The 14,784-nt window shown below is 57.3% G+C and overlaps 5 protein-coding genes across 5 annotated transcripts in view; 2 read left to right on the top strand and 3 right to left on the bottom strand.

Moving 5' to 3' along the window:
- VDAG_00687 (tRNA (cytosine-5-)-methyltransferase NCL1) overlaps positions 1–1,826 on the bottom strand; it is a gene marked incomplete at both ends in the record, with an annotated part of 3,578 nt that extends 1,752 nt beyond the window's left edge. Inside the window, 4 exons of the mRNA XM_009652064.1 lie at positions 134–572; positions 723–1,169; positions 1,302–1,579; positions 1,665–1,826. Of these exons, the coding sequence (XP_009650359.1) occupies positions 134–572; positions 723–1,169; positions 1,302–1,579; positions 1,665–1,826 (1,326 nt within the window). The remainder of the gene's footprint in view (positions 1–133; positions 573–722; positions 1,170–1,301; positions 1,580–1,664) is intronic.
- Positions 1,827–4,599: 2,773 nt separating this feature from the next.
- Positions 4,600–7,374, top strand: VDAG_00686 (origin recognition complex subunit 4; the record flags this gene model as incomplete). Its single annotated transcript, XM_009652063.1, has 4 exons — positions 4,600–6,036; positions 6,092–6,253; positions 6,365–6,736; positions 6,790–7,374. The coding sequence occupies 4 exons, from the start codon at positions 4,600–4,602 to the stop codon at positions 7,372–7,374; spliced, it is 2,556 nt and encodes an 851-aa protein (XP_009650358.1).
- An 856-nt stretch (positions 7,375–8,230) lies between these two features.
- On the top strand, positions 8,231–9,430 carry VDAG_00685 (uncharacterized protein; the record flags this gene model as incomplete). The annotated part of the gene is made up of 1 exon (XM_009652062.1): positions 8,231–9,430. The coding sequence occupies one exon, from the start codon at positions 8,231–8,233 to the stop codon at positions 9,428–9,430; it is 1,200 nt and encodes a 399-aa protein (XP_009650357.1).
- Positions 9,431–10,506: 1,076 nt separating this feature from the next.
- VDAG_00684 (uncharacterized protein) lies at positions 10,507–11,814 on the bottom strand (the record flags this gene model as incomplete). Its single annotated transcript, XM_009652061.1, has 2 exons — positions 10,507–11,511; positions 11,575–11,814. The coding sequence occupies 2 exons, from the start codon at positions 11,812–11,814 to the stop codon at positions 10,507–10,509; spliced, it is 1,245 nt and encodes a 414-aa protein (XP_009650356.1).
- Positions 11,815–12,503: 689 nt separating this feature from the next.
- The window catches only part of VDAG_00683 (developmental regulator flbA), a gene marked incomplete at its 5' end in the record, with an annotated part of 3,863 nt that continues 1,582 nt past the window's right edge, over positions 12,504–14,784 (bottom strand). Inside the window, 2 exons of the mRNA XM_009652060.1 lie at positions 12,504–13,544; positions 13,602–14,719. Coding sequence (XP_009650355.1) covers positions 13,416–13,544; positions 13,602–14,719 — 1,247 coding nt within the window. The 3' untranslated portion in view covers positions 12,504–13,415. The remainder of the gene's footprint in view (positions 13,545–13,601; positions 14,720–14,784) is intronic.

The raw sequence follows: 14,784 nt of genomic DNA, 5'->3' as shown, positions 1-14,784 counted from the left end.
TCATCTCAAGTCAGTTGGAGGCTGCGACGGAGTGCGAGTCGCAATCAGCTGCTGTGGGTTCGGCGACCACTGAGGAGGTCAGTCGGTGGTTGTGCATCAGTGGGAGAGAGCGTTCACTGTGACAGCAGTGCACGCTGTATCGGCGTCGTGCGATGAGAGCCGGGGGCGTCCGTCGTCGGCGGGTCGGCGGCGAGGTCGGCCTGGCGCTCCTTTCCGTCTCGGCGCCGAGGTCGAGCCGTCCTGCTGGGCAAAGGCGCGCAGGCCTTCTTGATGCGGGCCTCCTCGCCCTGGTGGCCATCTCGAGGAGCTGCGTGGCCTTGCTGCCGGGGCTGGCGCACAGTCGAGGACGGTCAGCCGGGGCGCAGGTCCAGACGAGCGGCGGGATCATGCTGACGACCTCCTGGCGCGAGATGTTGCCGATGCTCGTCTCGGAGACGAGGACTTTTGGAAGGCGGAGAAGGGGGCGAACTTTCGGACAATGTTCTTGGGCGTCGTCAGTCCCAGGCGAGCTCGTTCGGGTACCAGGGGATGGGCTTGGGCGGCTCGACGGTGCGGCCGTCTGCGTGCTCAATCTTGACAATCTCGGGCATGTACCTGTTGACGAGGAGGTCGCGAACGGCAATGGCGTGGCTGGGCTGTGTCAGCATTGTCTTTCTCGCCGAGCAGAGCAGAGCAGAGCAGAGCAGAGCAGAGCAGAGAGAGCGATGGAGCGCGTCAATTACCCCTTGGAGCCGGCAAAGCGGAAGCTGTTGGGCAGTTCCCTCTTCAGGGCATCCCAGAACTGTTCCCTCTCCTCGTCGGGCAGCTGGAGCAAGCCATCGTAGTAGGCCTGCAGCTTCTCGTGCTTCTTCTCGACCTGTGCGTAGGACTTCCAGCTCTCGGACCGGGGACCGCTGTGACGGCCCTGCTTGTTCTGGCGACGTCGGTCAGCAGGATGGAGGAGAAAGGGAGGGGAGCTGGCTCGTTCACGGCGGTAGAACATACGGCGTTTCTCCTCTTGCCACGACCCATTGCGACTGATGATGGAAGGAATCTGGCGCAAATTGGGCGAGATTGCCAACTGAACGGCTGTTGATTCTCGCTGTCGTGGGCGTCGAGGGGAATGGTGCGGCGGCGAGCCTGGGGATGAGCATGCAAAGGAAAGCTGTGTCGCACGCGCAGCAGGAGCTCTGGGATGAGGTTGGGAAATCGGCAGCCGCCAGAAAAAAAAAGTCCGTCTCCAAAGTCTCGGTCGCGACGGTTTCCCCCGCCATTGAGTTGGGTGGGGGCCATATATCTGTGAGGACGAGCGGGGTACTTACATGACGAGCCCCAAGGTGTCGACACAGGGCCTAGGCTGGGAGCAGACATGTACCTTTTTGAGCAGCAAAGATACCCCACGAGCAGTGACCGTTTTCTTTCGGCCCCCGTCTCGAATACGGAAGCCCGCCAAAACGGACATGTCACGGTTGAGCTGCTGCGGCACGGCGTACTGCCGGCCCTGGCTGACGACAAAGTCGGGCGACCCCAAGAAGTGCTCACGGGGGTCATAGTGTGTAGTCTGAATAAGCTCCATCTGCGGCGTCACCTCGACATCTCTCTAGGATACGATCAGAGTGTACGAAGAGAATAGACATGGCATGCCAGCTCGGCCACCGACCCGAACCCAGCTTCTTGCGGCCTACCTGCAACGGAGAAATTTGCAGAATCGCCAACGCGATCACACCAACTCGACATTGATCCACCCACCATGTGCTGTGAAGACCGATGATTTCTCGCTCCCTCGTCTGGATTCTAGACCAGAATGGGCTAACGGCTGATTCGAGCTGGCCTTCCTCTTCTCCCATGGTGGTGTGTGAGCAGTATGCCGCATTGCATTACCGAGCTGATAAGGCGACGTGATCCCTGGGCATTGAAAACCGAGTTAGTCCCAGCAGACCGGCGATGTGATATGCTTGGTTTGTGCACCCACAGATTTTTAAATCAACCAACGATATTGACTGATGCTGGGCCCTGCATGATATCTTTGCCGTCCTTGGGTTGGAGAAAGTGGGCGAAATTGCGGCTCAGCTTCACTTCGTAGCTTGCGCCAAAGTCGTTCCCCGATACTATGGCTGAGTCGTTCAATGCAAGCAGGGCCAGAGCCTTGCTTTGGGGTACATACATCCAACAGTCTGGCTTGGGGCTATTACTCAGTATTGCGATACGCTACCATGAAGACGTCCAGCTCAATTTACAGCACCAAAAGTCCGTCTTTGCGGTACGTACATGTCGCATGTCATTATTCTGCCACGAAAGGCCAGATATCTGAAGGGGGTGTTGCTGAGTTACGGCAAGCAACATCTTCTAACACACACAATCTGCACTCTATACAGCCCATCGAGTCACAACCTTGCCATGTACATGATTGACAAAGTCACCCTCGTCGAGATCATTTTGCCCCACGATCGTCAATTCAGCTGAAGCATATGAGCGCTTATCCTGCACCTGCACACATGCCTGAATGAGAAGCCTGCCCGAAAGCGCCACCAGCCTTGCCCACGCAGCTCAACAACCGTGGTCCTGCGCAGCCTGCTGCCATGTCAGCACTAACGGATCGTAAATTCGATGCTCTTTCATGCCAATTTCCGCCATTACCGGTCGTCGAAACATCCCCATCGCCTCCCACCCCGAACGCGTTCTTCATTCCTCGCAGTAACAACTATGAGCGCCGCAGAGCAAGGCATTACCGTGGATCATGTGCCACCTTGAGGATGCAGAGTTTTTGCTGCGCTGCGAGAGATGTTGTTCACCCGCCCTGCGGGCGCTGGCCACTATCAAAGACGTACGGCCTCACGGGTTTTCTTCTGACGCCTTTGTAGCCAACGGAGTTCTACGCGTGATTCCGCACCCTTACATTTGGTTTCCACTTCCATAGGTACTGGCGTTCCATGACGTTGCTCATCACATTACATACTACCTTTGCGACCCTGTGGTTCATTAGTGTGTATCCATACTATCTATTCATCATCGACCTGGTGTTGCTCAGCGCAAGCTCAATCCTGCAGATTTACGTTGCACGAACAGCACCGACATCAATCATTATGATCTGGTTACGCAACACCTTATTCGAAGTGAGTGATGACTGCATACAGCCGTATCCAGGGACTCTAGAGCACTGCTCACATCAAGCTGATACCTAGTCGGCATTCCTCCTACGGCTGGTAGCAAGGCTTGAAGATAGGGTGCCACGACTGTCGCCCTGGCGGATATACTGGACAGCATACTTCACATTTGCGAGTCCCAAAACAATTTTTGCGCTGAACTACTTGGAAACTTGGAGGCTCCAACATTCCCAGTATCGCATCTCTGTCTTCTTCGACCGATCGGACAACGTGCTTCTGCCCTGTCCGGCGTTTGATGCCCCGGAAGTGGACGACGCATGGGTCTTCAAGAATTTGTCAGTCTTTTATCGCATGTCGAGGATAAACGATGGGCTGTTACAGGCTTTGCTCCCCAAGTCACTCGAGAGGATCGAAGTCGTACAGGTACGTGCTGCACACCAATCGCCCTCTGAACGGTTGTCTTGGGCACAGTCAGATCTTGCCTGCATGAACAGAGCCGCAGAACATGAAGTAAAATCTGCGCCGGCGTGCACCTGAGAAGCGACGTCGGTTGACACTTCAAAGTCATCGTTCATGATAGCTGGCGGATGTGTGATCGGCATGTTCAGGTGAAGGATGGAGTCAGCATAGGACCCCATGTAGCGACGCTCGACGTGTCCCCCAACATCTGCCGGGCGATTGAAGACGGCGTGGTAGCTGGAATACCTGCTGGAAACAGAAGACACGTGGAACAATTGCTTCTACACCATGTGTTTCGTCCGACAATCTCGGACACTCCTCAGCAGGCTCTGAGGTTCGTCGTCGCGTGGGACGCGCATCCGGTTTCCTACGTTGTCGGTGTCCCTGCAGTTATAAGCATCGCCATTGCTGCGATTTGGCCCATGGTTGCGGTACTCAAGTTTGGCGCCGACGTTCAATCGAGCGTACAGACTGGCGCGGCGGTTGCAAGCTTCATCATCACGACAGGGGCACTCGTGATGGGCCTAGCAACTTTGTTGGACGCCCTTGCTAAGCAATGAACGCCCGGGATGGAGACAGCTGGGGTTTTCTTGGATAACAGGACTCGAGACTGGAGATACTTCATCTTGAACGTCAATGAGGTCCTCTGCTCAATGCAACTGCACGTTCGACTGAGTGCGTGTGGTTGATGGCACATGATCTTTGCACTGCCTTATGTTAGGCTGCCCTATGGCAGCCATCGTCGCGGGGTTCTGGCTTGTATGAACTGAAGCCAAACTAGGAAACCAGAATCGTAGAGACAAAACAGGAACGGCACTTGAAGCTCTAGCGGTCGTCGAAGTGAAGATGCTCTGATCAACATGCTTAGGTAATCTCAACCTCGACGCGTGTAACGCGTCTCCCAGGACATTCGGCGCTACGAATCCCCCACAGCGGCAAGGGGTCCCAGCTCCCTGGCAGAAATGTCATGTTGTGACCAAATGCCCATCTGCGCTCCACCATTATTGCTGCTCCAGATCGTCTGCAACGACATCGCAGGCCGTCGCCGACATTGACCATGAGCGACGACGCGCCTTCGAAGCCCGCCAAGCGAGCCCGTTCGGGAACCAACGACGATGCTGCGCCTGCCATATCTACCAAACGACGAAAACTGAGCTCATCGACGACCTACAAGCGCACATCCCTCCACGATACCAATGGCAATCGCCCGAGCAAGACGGCTGAGGCTGACATCTACGACGTACCCGACTCTGACGGCGAGGCGCCGCCGCCGCCAGCACGAACTCGACTCCCCTCCGGGCCCCACCGAAGCGCAAAGAGGACTTCATTGCCTCGCAAAGACACCTACGAAGTGTCCGAGTCAGACAAGGGCGAGCAGAGCCCAGACGAAGACGAGAATAATGAAGATGCAGTTCCTCCGACGCCCACACGGCCCAGGACCACACCAGGCAAGACGCCCAGGTCAAACGGCACGGCTCGCAACGGCTCCGTATCCGCGAAGACCAGCGCCGGGAAGCCGCGAGCACTCAAGGAAGTCTCCGCAACCATCGAGAAGCCCGTCGAAGCGACGCCGGGAACGGGAGAGAAGATCGAGGAAACGATCCACGTTCGATCGAGCGGACGGCGCAGAATCCCCACGGCCAAAGTGCAGGACAACACGGCCAGCGCCCGCAAGCTCGCGGGGGCCGCCGCCGCGAGCCGGTCGCGATCGAACTCGGTGCTGAATACGACGCCCAGCGCGCAGAGGCACCACGAGCCTCTGAGGCGGGATGCGGCGGTGCCGCTGAAGGGTATCCTGACACCCTCGAAGCGTGCGGGGGATACGGGCAAACGCCGGAAGAGCGTTGCGTTTGGCGCTGCGCAAAGCCAGAAGGGCGAGCCGGTGTTCTTTGAGGATTTGCCAAATAAGTCGTCGGAGAAGAGGCCTCGTGGAAGGCCGCCCAAGTACCCAAAGGCTACCCCGAAGCCGGTCAAGTCGACACCTAGGCAAGCCGAACCTGTCCTGGAATCTGAAGAGGAGGTTGAGGATGAGGTCCAAGATGAGCCGGAAGAGAAGAAAGAGGAACCAGTGGCCGAGGTGGCAGAGGAGGAAGAGGAAGAAGAGAAGGAGCAGGAAGACACAGCCTGCTCGATATGCGACAAGCGCAACTCAAGGCCTCCGAACGAGATTATTTTCTGCGACGGCTGCGACAAAGCTGTCCATCAGAAATGCTACGACGTCCACGACATTCCGGAGGGCGACTGGTTCTGCAAAGAGTGCGTCGACAAGAAGCAGGCCAAGGCCGCGGCAGGCGCCCAGCTGCCCAACTATGAGCACCATCTTCGCTCGCTACAGAGGGTGCTGCTGGACCGATGCACGGGCCGGCGGCGTATCAAATTGATCAACCAGGACGAGGCGTATACGAAGGTCCATCAGCTCGTTGAGCAGACCGTCTCGGCTGGCGAGGGCAACTCCATGCTTGTGATTGGTGCGAGGGGCTGCGGAAAGACGACGGTAAGTTTGATGTTGTATTTTCATGCTTGCGATTCCGTCTGCTAACGACGTGAAGCTTGTGGAGAACATTATTGCCGAACTATCCTTCAGTCACAAGAGCGAGTTTCATGTCATCCGGCTCAATGGTTTCATTCACACAGATGATAAACTAGCTTTAAAGGAGATATGGCGTCAGTTGGGTAAAGAGATGGAGGTTGACGATGACATTAATGCGAAGGTAAATACATGAAGCTCCACCAAGAGAAATCATTATGATCATTAACCGGAGCAGTCAAACTACGCGGACACAATGGCGTCTCTGCTAGCTCTCCTCTCCCATCCGTCGGAGATCTCGCAGACAGAGGAGGGGGTCACTTCCAAGGCCGTCATCTTCATCATTGACGAGTTCGACATGTTTGCGTCTCACGCGCGTCAAACGCTACTGTACAACCTATTTGACATAGCGCAGGCGCGCAAGGCGCCCATCGCAGTGCTCGGCTGCACGACGCGGATGGACGTTGTGGAGATGCTGGAGAAGCGAGTGAAGAGCCGATTCAGCCACCGGCACGTATATCTGTCACTGCCAGCGAATCCGACGTCCTACTGGCAGGTCTGCAGGCAGGGACTGACGGTCGACGACGAGGATATGAAGGCAGAAGGCATTGATGAGGGTGTACAGGGACATGTTGAGTTCTACCGCAACTGGAACAACATGATCAAGGTACGTACCCGTAATCGGTTTTGATTGTGGCAACCAGCCCCTGACAAAAGCAGGATCTGCACGAGGAGAAAACATTCAAGGCGCTCCTCCAGTACCACTACTACACAACCAAGTCAGCAGCGGCGTTCCTCACGGAGTGCATCCTGCCGTTATCGTCCTTATCAGTAGACGAGATGGCCCTTGAGATTCCATCCGCGTCAGCCACAATGGTCCGGCTCGCGGCCCCCAACTCGAAGCTGCATCTACTGTCGGCGCTGTCAGACCTCGACCTCGGTCTGCTCATCGCGGCGGCACGGTTAGACATCGTGGCACACACGGACACGGTCAATTTCGCCATGGCATATGATGAGTACGGCTCGCTGATGGGCCGGCACCGGGTGCAGTCGGCAGGCGCGGGCATGATGGCGCTCGGAGGCGGCGTCCGTGTCTGGGGTCGTGGGGTTGCAGGCGTATCGTGGGAGCGGCTCGTCTCGTTAGGTTTGCTGTTGCCCGCAAGCCTGGGCGGCGGCAAAGCATCTGGAGGAGGGACGCACGGGGGCCTCGAGGGGCGGATGTGGAAGGTCGATGTTGCTCTGGAGGAAATTCCAGGCGGCGTGAAGCTCAGCCAGATGCTGGCAGGGTGGTGCAAGGCGATCTGATGCACGAACCACGATGTACAATCAAATTCCCGTGTACGACTCGAATACAAGTACCAACCAACCAACAGGATCGCCAAGACTGGGAGGCTCTGCGCCGCCCAGGTTACCGGAAAGCACTCTGCCGATGTTAGTTCGCTGACAGGAGGTCTGGAGGCTGGCTGTCAAGGCTGTGTGGGCTGTGCTTGTGCCGCTCGTGGAAAGCTGGCTGGGGGTTCAGAAAGCAAAGTGGGTATTCCTTGAGGCTGTTGCTATTTTCGGGGTCTTGTCGAGGCTGCGGCTTAATCTCGAATGCAAGATGACGCCGGTTTAGGCAATTCCCGATCTGGGCTCAATCGATGGGCTCTGCCTGCAGCTTGTCTAGGTATCATGGGCTCCTTGCTGGTCGTCTCTTCTTCTGTGTTCTTGTCGTTGCATTGTACAGTAAGAGGGAGGGCGGTTGGTCCTTCCCGCCGTCCTGATTGACCAGCACATGTTTCAGTTGTGCCTGCCATCCGAAGCGCTGACCTTGGCCCTCCTACCAATCCTCGTCTTTGTGGAGCAGTCACGCCCTCACGTCCCGCACGTCGTCATACCTCCATCCCTCCTGCCTGCTCACCCCAAGCCACTCAACCGTCTCAGCTGTAGTCAAACTCTCACCTCAGCTGCACTGCTCAGCCCCCACTCCTTTACAATACACACGAACTTTACCACCCCATCGCCTCAACCACCAGCGCTTTCTCTCCTTCTCGCCTTGTCGCACCCGCTTTCAGCTCTTCAGCTCTTCAGCTCAGCCATCTCACCTTGACCCTCACCTCCCTTACCTTACATAGGTACCTCACGACGCAATATTAAGCAGCCACCCAGCACGTCCTTCATCATGACCAAACGCACAACATTCACCACTATCACGCCGCTTCCCCCCGATCTTTCTCGCGACGCAGTGCTCGCCTTCCTCCACAATCACCTGGAGATGATTGATCTCAACCCTCTCATCAAGGAACGCCACCCAATCCCCCCGCCTCCGCACGCCTCCGCCGACGAGCAAGCCTGCGTCTGGTACTCTCTGACAGACGAGATATCCTATCTCCCCGGAATCCCAGCCGCCTCCTCCGCCGTTTCGTATACCTGCGCCTTCAACGACCTGCCCACCGGCCTGCAGACCCACTGCTACGCACCCATGGGCCTCGACATTCGCGACCGCTGGTCTGTCGCCGGCACCCTGCCGGGCGAGGCCCCGGAGAAGCGTGAGCTGGGACTCAACGCCCCCTCCCAGGGCCTCTACCTTCGCGAGGACGTCGACATGCGCTGCAATGTACTCATGACTGGCTTTGTCAAGAAGACTCTTAAGAAGAGTCATGGCCAGCTGGTCGACAAGCTCGCCGAGAAGGCCCGCGCCGTCGCCGCTGAAGACGCCGGTCATGTCGAGGGGCAGTACCAGCACCAGCAGCCGCAGCACCGTCAGCAAACATCATGGCAATCCCAGATGGGCGGCTACTCCAAGCCGGCATACAACCACCAGTCTACAGAGAGCCAGCACAGCGTCTCCTCGGTTCACTCGACGCCTCGACACAGGAAAACGCCGTCCCCGCCCACTCTCGACATTCCGTCCTACCTGAAGCCTCCGACGCCCCCCGAGACGACCGCCCCACCCTCTGTGGCAAGCTCGACGGCACACTCCACCCCCGGCACGGCGAATGACACGACCTCACCCAGCGCCTATCCTTCTCCCCTGCGCATCCGCCACCAGTCGCACGCCTCTGTCGGCCACGACCTCGGCCAGCTCTTTGACCGTGACGCAAAGGGCGATGTACCGTGGCAGTCATTGACTGCGCAAAACCACCAGCAGCCTGTTGAATTGGCGGGAACAGACCGTGAGTATCCCGCCAGCAACGCCTACTCGGACTTGGCATCGCGTACGCCCTGGGACGAGGCAACACCCAATGCCACGCCGACCGAGGCACAAGGGGCGGGCCCCGCGACCGCTCTGCACGGGCAGGCGTCGTGGGAGCACGCTCACCCGGCAGCGCTGCGACCCGGGGGGACGACGAGGAAGCCAGTGCCTGCGAATAAGGCATAGCTCGGATCACGAGGATGTCTGTCTGTGGGCAGTGGAAGATGTTGACATGCTTGTATGACAAATATACCCCTAGCGTTACTTGAGCTGTATGTAGTAGGCAATTTCTGGAAAGATAGCTGCAGTCCATGAGTGTCATGTGAGAAGAAAGCTTAAGTTCAGCCATCTTTCGGCTTGAGACAGTTCGATCATGAAATTGCTGGTCGTGTACAGAGTCGCCCGAGTTTCACCTTCGTTTGGAAGCTTCAGTTGCCTGTCGCGAGTGAGAAATGCTGAGGGAAGGAGAGACTGATGGGTTCGAGCTGTCAGCAAGTAGTCTCAGGCCTACAACCTCGCATCGATCATTGCGATCAGACCATGTGGTAGTTCGGATATGGTTGTCGTAATATGAGCAAGTCGGATGTAACGCGGGATCGAACCTTATCACACGATCAGATCAGTCACGACGCCGCAAGGAGTCACGTTCATGCAAGGTCACATTGGATCGCAGATAGAGGAACTCATGTTTCCGGGATACCGCGTGCGAAGTCAATTGCTGCCAAGTATCTAGCCAGGGGGGAAAAAAACAGAATAGCAAATGCAAAAAGGGTGGAAACAGAACCACCACTCGAATTACAGCAGGCCAGTCTCTTTTACCCCCTCCCCCTTCCCCCCTTGGCACACCCACCTTGGGGAGGGTGCTAAAAAGAGATGAAAAGGGAGAGGCACGAAGAGACGGACGTAGAATTGCAAGCACCGAAAAAGCCAGGACCCCAGGACCACAGACTCGTTACCAGGATGCAGGTGTTGAGACAAATGGAATGACCACTTCATCCTCCCGATGCTCCCCGCCGCCAGGACCTCTAACGGTCAGCGACGATGTGGGGCCGGGACCTCCAGTTAGTATAGATTGTGTTGTTGTGTGTATGTCGGGTGGGCGCATGTGTTTTTTCTGAGGGGAAGTGTTTGATCTCTTCTTCGTTTCGTTCTTGTTGAAAGAGAACAAAACACGCCCACACCCTCCCGCTCCCTTGTCCGTTGACCAGCTCTGTCCGGAGAGTGAACAGAACAAGAGTCGTCCCCGAAGAAAAGGATGAGCTTTACCAGCCGGCGGCGCCGAAGACGGTGGCAACGGCGGCGATGGCCATGCCGGCGCACAGCAGGCCCTGCTGAAGCGAGGCGGCGCCGTTGACCTCGACGTGGTCGCCGGTGGGGTAGGGGACGTGGGGGAGGGTGGCGCTGGCCTCGCAGGCAGGGCCGTAGCAGGCGGGCTTGTTGCCGTCGTTCTCGCAGTGGGGACCGTCGCAGACGGGCTTGTTGTTGTAGGGAGGGGGCTGGGGCTTGCCGCAGTCGGGGCCGTCGCAGACGGGCTTCTCAGGGACCTCGGGACCGTGGGGGGGAACGTTAGGGTAGACGGGCAGGCAGTCGCGGCCGTCGGGGTACTTGCCGCCGTGGCACTCGGCGGGGTACTCGGGGTGGATGGGCTCGCAAGGCTTGCCGTCGGGGTACAGAGCGTACTTGCACTCGGCAGGGTACTCCGGGTAGGCAGAGTGGCACTCACGGCCGTCGGCGTACTTGCCCTCGTGGCAGTCGGCAGGGTACACGGGGTACAGCGGGTGGCACTCACGGCCGTCGGGGTACTTGCTGTCGACGCAGCCGTCGGGGTAGCGGGGCTCGCCGTGGCAGGTGTTGCCGTCAGGGTACTTGCCGCCGTGGCACTGACCGGGGTACTTGCCGGGGCCAGCAGGGTACTCGGGGTGAACCGGCTTCATGTTGTCGTGGCAAGGCTTGCCGTCAGGGTAGTGGCCGTCGTGGCACTCTCCGTGAGGGTAGTGACCGTCGTGGCAGGGGCTGCCGTCAGGGTACTTGCCGCCGTGGCACTGCTCGTGGTGGCCGGGGTAGTGAGGGTGGACGGGCTTGACGTGACCGTGGCAGGGCTGGCCGTCGGGGTAGTGACCATCGTGGCACTCTCCGTGAGGGTAGTGACCGTCGTGGCAAGGCTTGCCGTCGGGGTAGTGGCCGTCGTGGCACTCTCCGTGGCCGCCGTGGCCGGGGTGCTCAGGAGTCCAGGGGTGAGGGGTGGGCTTTCCAGCGCACTCGGTGGTCTGTCATCATCATCATGTTAGTGAGGCTGCAGCGCGATCGTCAGGTCCAAGGGAGAGACATACGCGCGTCACAGTGCAGGGGCAGTCCGTGATTGTGAACCAGGTGGGGCCCTCGACGGTGTACACCTTCTCCTCCCAGGTGACATAGTTGGTAGGCTCAGGGCACCAGGTGGCGAGCTCGGAAACGACCTCGGTGACCGTGGTGGTCGTGACGGTGCCGTTGGTCTCCTGGCGGCGGGCAGGGATGTAGGCCGAGGCCATGCCGGCGGCGGCGAGGGTGCTGAGGACAGTGTTGGTGTACATTTTGACGAGTTGAGCGGGGGGGGACGTTGAAGAATAAGGCTGTTCTGTTGGGTGTTGGGTGAGAGGGCGGTTGCTGAGGGTCCAAGAGAATGACTGGGGCGGGTTGCAAAAGATCGAACAAAAATGCTAAAGAGCGACTGTCAAAAGAGTGACTGATTGCGAGATGAGGATGATGAGCCAGAAGAGAAAGCACAACATCGAGGATGGCTCAACATTTATGGACGAACGACGACAACCAAACTCTCACCAGTGTTGGCTCCGGAACACCTCCGACAACCATCTGCAGGGCTGGGCTGCCCAGATTCAGGCACAACAACACAGGAAGGGGAATCCATCAAGGGGCGCCGACCACAGCGGCGGGCCCTCGCAGAGACATCGTTTCGGCTGAATACCGAGCGGCCATTGAACGCATCGAACGCTTATTTGGCCGATGTTGGGGTGCAGGAATGGCGGGAGGGCCCGATCGAGTAGACCAGCATTCCAGAACACTGCGAAAAACAATCAGCTCGGTTCGTCTTGTGGCCTAACCTCCGCCATTGTCTCTGGTAACAGGGCATCCATGGGTTGGTGCTTCTCACCTTGTGTCCAATGGCTCTGGTATGGCTGGAACATCTCAAGCCAAGGGGCACGCCGCCGTCCTGCATACTACAAGCCTGCTGAAAATCCAGACATGTCATGGTCATGCTGGTAAATTGGCGAATGCCGTGCTCCTCTTCCATTCTCCCTAATGCTCTATCGAAAGGAAGGGCGGGGCCACAAAGTTATCTGATGTTGCTCTCCGCGCACGCGTGCGAGTGCATATGTACACATGGAACGCGAGACGCGTTCTGCAGTAAATTCCCTGTCTGCCTCAGTAACCATCCGTCCATCACATCGCCTGCCTTTGTGTGTTGTTCCAGACGAATCGAACCAGTATCGCACCATCCTATTCGTCGGCGACATTTGAAGTTTTTCCCCACATGTCGTTGAAAAGAGACAGGGCTGGCAGGTTAGGTATGGTGCGTGATAAGACTTTTGCTTCCCTCATTCATCGGCCGTCATTTGGTGGCCCTCGTTAATTCGTCCCGATGCGAGGAGAAGGGGAGCCTCCTCCCTTCCTATTCCCTGCCGGTCCTCCACCCAATGGAATCCAAGACAGAATGGAAAAGAGCGTACAATGTTGGAGAGTGGGAACGCCCTCGGGGAAAAAAAAAGTAGCATGCAGAGAATTTGGGGGAAAAGCAATGCTTCACCCACATCTCCGACCGATTCATGATGTGTCTAAGATGGTCAATCCCTCGAACGCCCCTCCCCGTTTCCAAGATACAAATCAGACCCAGATGACAGTGGAGATGGGACCGGTCCGGGGAAGCAGGCCGACGCTTGTGGATCGTGACCGCGATCCGTCGTGGGTATGCACGATATTAAGATAAGTGGCCCCCGTAACGCCGGGGCAGAGGCCGAGAAGCAATTATAGCCAATTGCGTCGAGCCGGCCCTCATGCAAAAGGTTTTCATGGGGTAAATGCGGGGAGTATGGGAACTCCTATTTTTGTCGCGAGCGTGAAATACAACAGAATATCGGGTATCGGTCGAGCATTTGTTTCATTTTGTTTGTTCTCATCATGGTCGGTTCGACCGACTCTGGCTTCGCTCCAAGCCGCCAGGGCGAACGTTGGTGAGGGAGTCAAAGTCGTAGTGCTTCAAGGTGTGCTCGTACTTTGGACTGCGAAGAAACTTTGGCACAGAATCCTGGGTTATATTGTTAGTACACGGCTCCGTTGCGATTAAAGAGGCGGTGAGACTCACACTAGCCATAAGCTTGAAGACGGCGTTCTGGGCGTCTTCAAACAGAGCCGTCACCTCTTGCAGCGTGTCTATCATGGCGACGTCTTGGCCAACAGCCTTCGTCATGCGAGTTGCCAGGTTGTTGCGCAGCTGATGGTCAATGTTCAGCTCGCAAGGGGACCCGGGGGCTAGGAAGGCGTTGTAGATGCCATAAGCTTGTGCCATGATTTCTTTAATCCCGTCCATAGAAGTAGAGTTCGGGTTCTTCTGAGCGGAACGGATGGCGACCTTGCAGCTCTTGACGAAGTCGTCGACGTCGAGGTAGAAGGACAGGTTTTCTTCACAATGAGTTTCCCTGAGGTTCTCGCGGAACAGCAAGCGGAGTGCGGCATCGTTAAGAATCTTGTCCAGCCTCTGCGTGTTTGAGTCGCGCGCGATCGCATTGCGGCTTGGGTTTGTACCTTCGCTTTCAGAAGCTCGCCCCCTAGAGCCCACATTGTTGATCAGGTCCTTGCCCTTGGCGGTGAGCTGGTAAATAGCATTCTTGGTGGGTTGGAAGACGTTGTGGCCGGCATACTGCGACATGTGTGCTCGGTCTTGCACGATTGCCTCCATCAGGTCAAACTGCACAAAGAGCGTTGCAATGTCCACAGCCTCCCTCCTGTCCACGGTGGTACAGCAGTCCATGAGCCAGTCCGTCGCACCCTTGCCTGTGAAGGTGTCGCGGTACGTCTTGCCATTGATCTTACGCTCGCTAGCCATCTTGACACCCGTGAGGCCATCCCGGTAGTCACTGAGCGAATCGGAATCTGCCGATGTGACGCTGGACTTGATGTTGGGACCGTGTGTGCCGACGAATCGACGGAAGACAACCTCGACAGTGCCACGGTCGGTAATGAGCTTGTCGGTTTGGCCATCACGCTCCAGGATAACGAGCTGCGAAAGGGTAGATCCGATAAGGTCGGATGTTTGCTTCTGCTGAATGCCGTTACGAGAGCAGAATCGATCAAGAATAGTGACGCCTTTTGGCGTAAGTTGCCAGACAGAGCCCTTCATGTTGTAGACCTGCTGGTATTTTCCGTCGGCGGATTCAATGAACCGTGCCTCGAGAAACCTTTGGCAGATAGAACGAGCCATGTCTTTAGCCATGGAGAAGGTTGTCGTCGTTGTCGTTGTTACGATGCGGGAGGGGTCTTCGAGTCCG

The sequence above is a fragment of the Verticillium dahliae genome, genomic scaffold (assembly GCF_000150675.1).
Source record: "Verticillium dahliae VdLs.17 supercont1.1 genomic scaffold, whole genome shotgun sequence".
Lineage (NCBI taxonomy): Eukaryota > Fungi > Ascomycota > Sordariomycetes > Glomerellales > Plectosphaerellaceae > Verticillium > Verticillium dahliae.
Note: the sequence above shows the minus strand (reverse complement) of the source record. Positions and strands in the feature narration are given on the sequence as shown.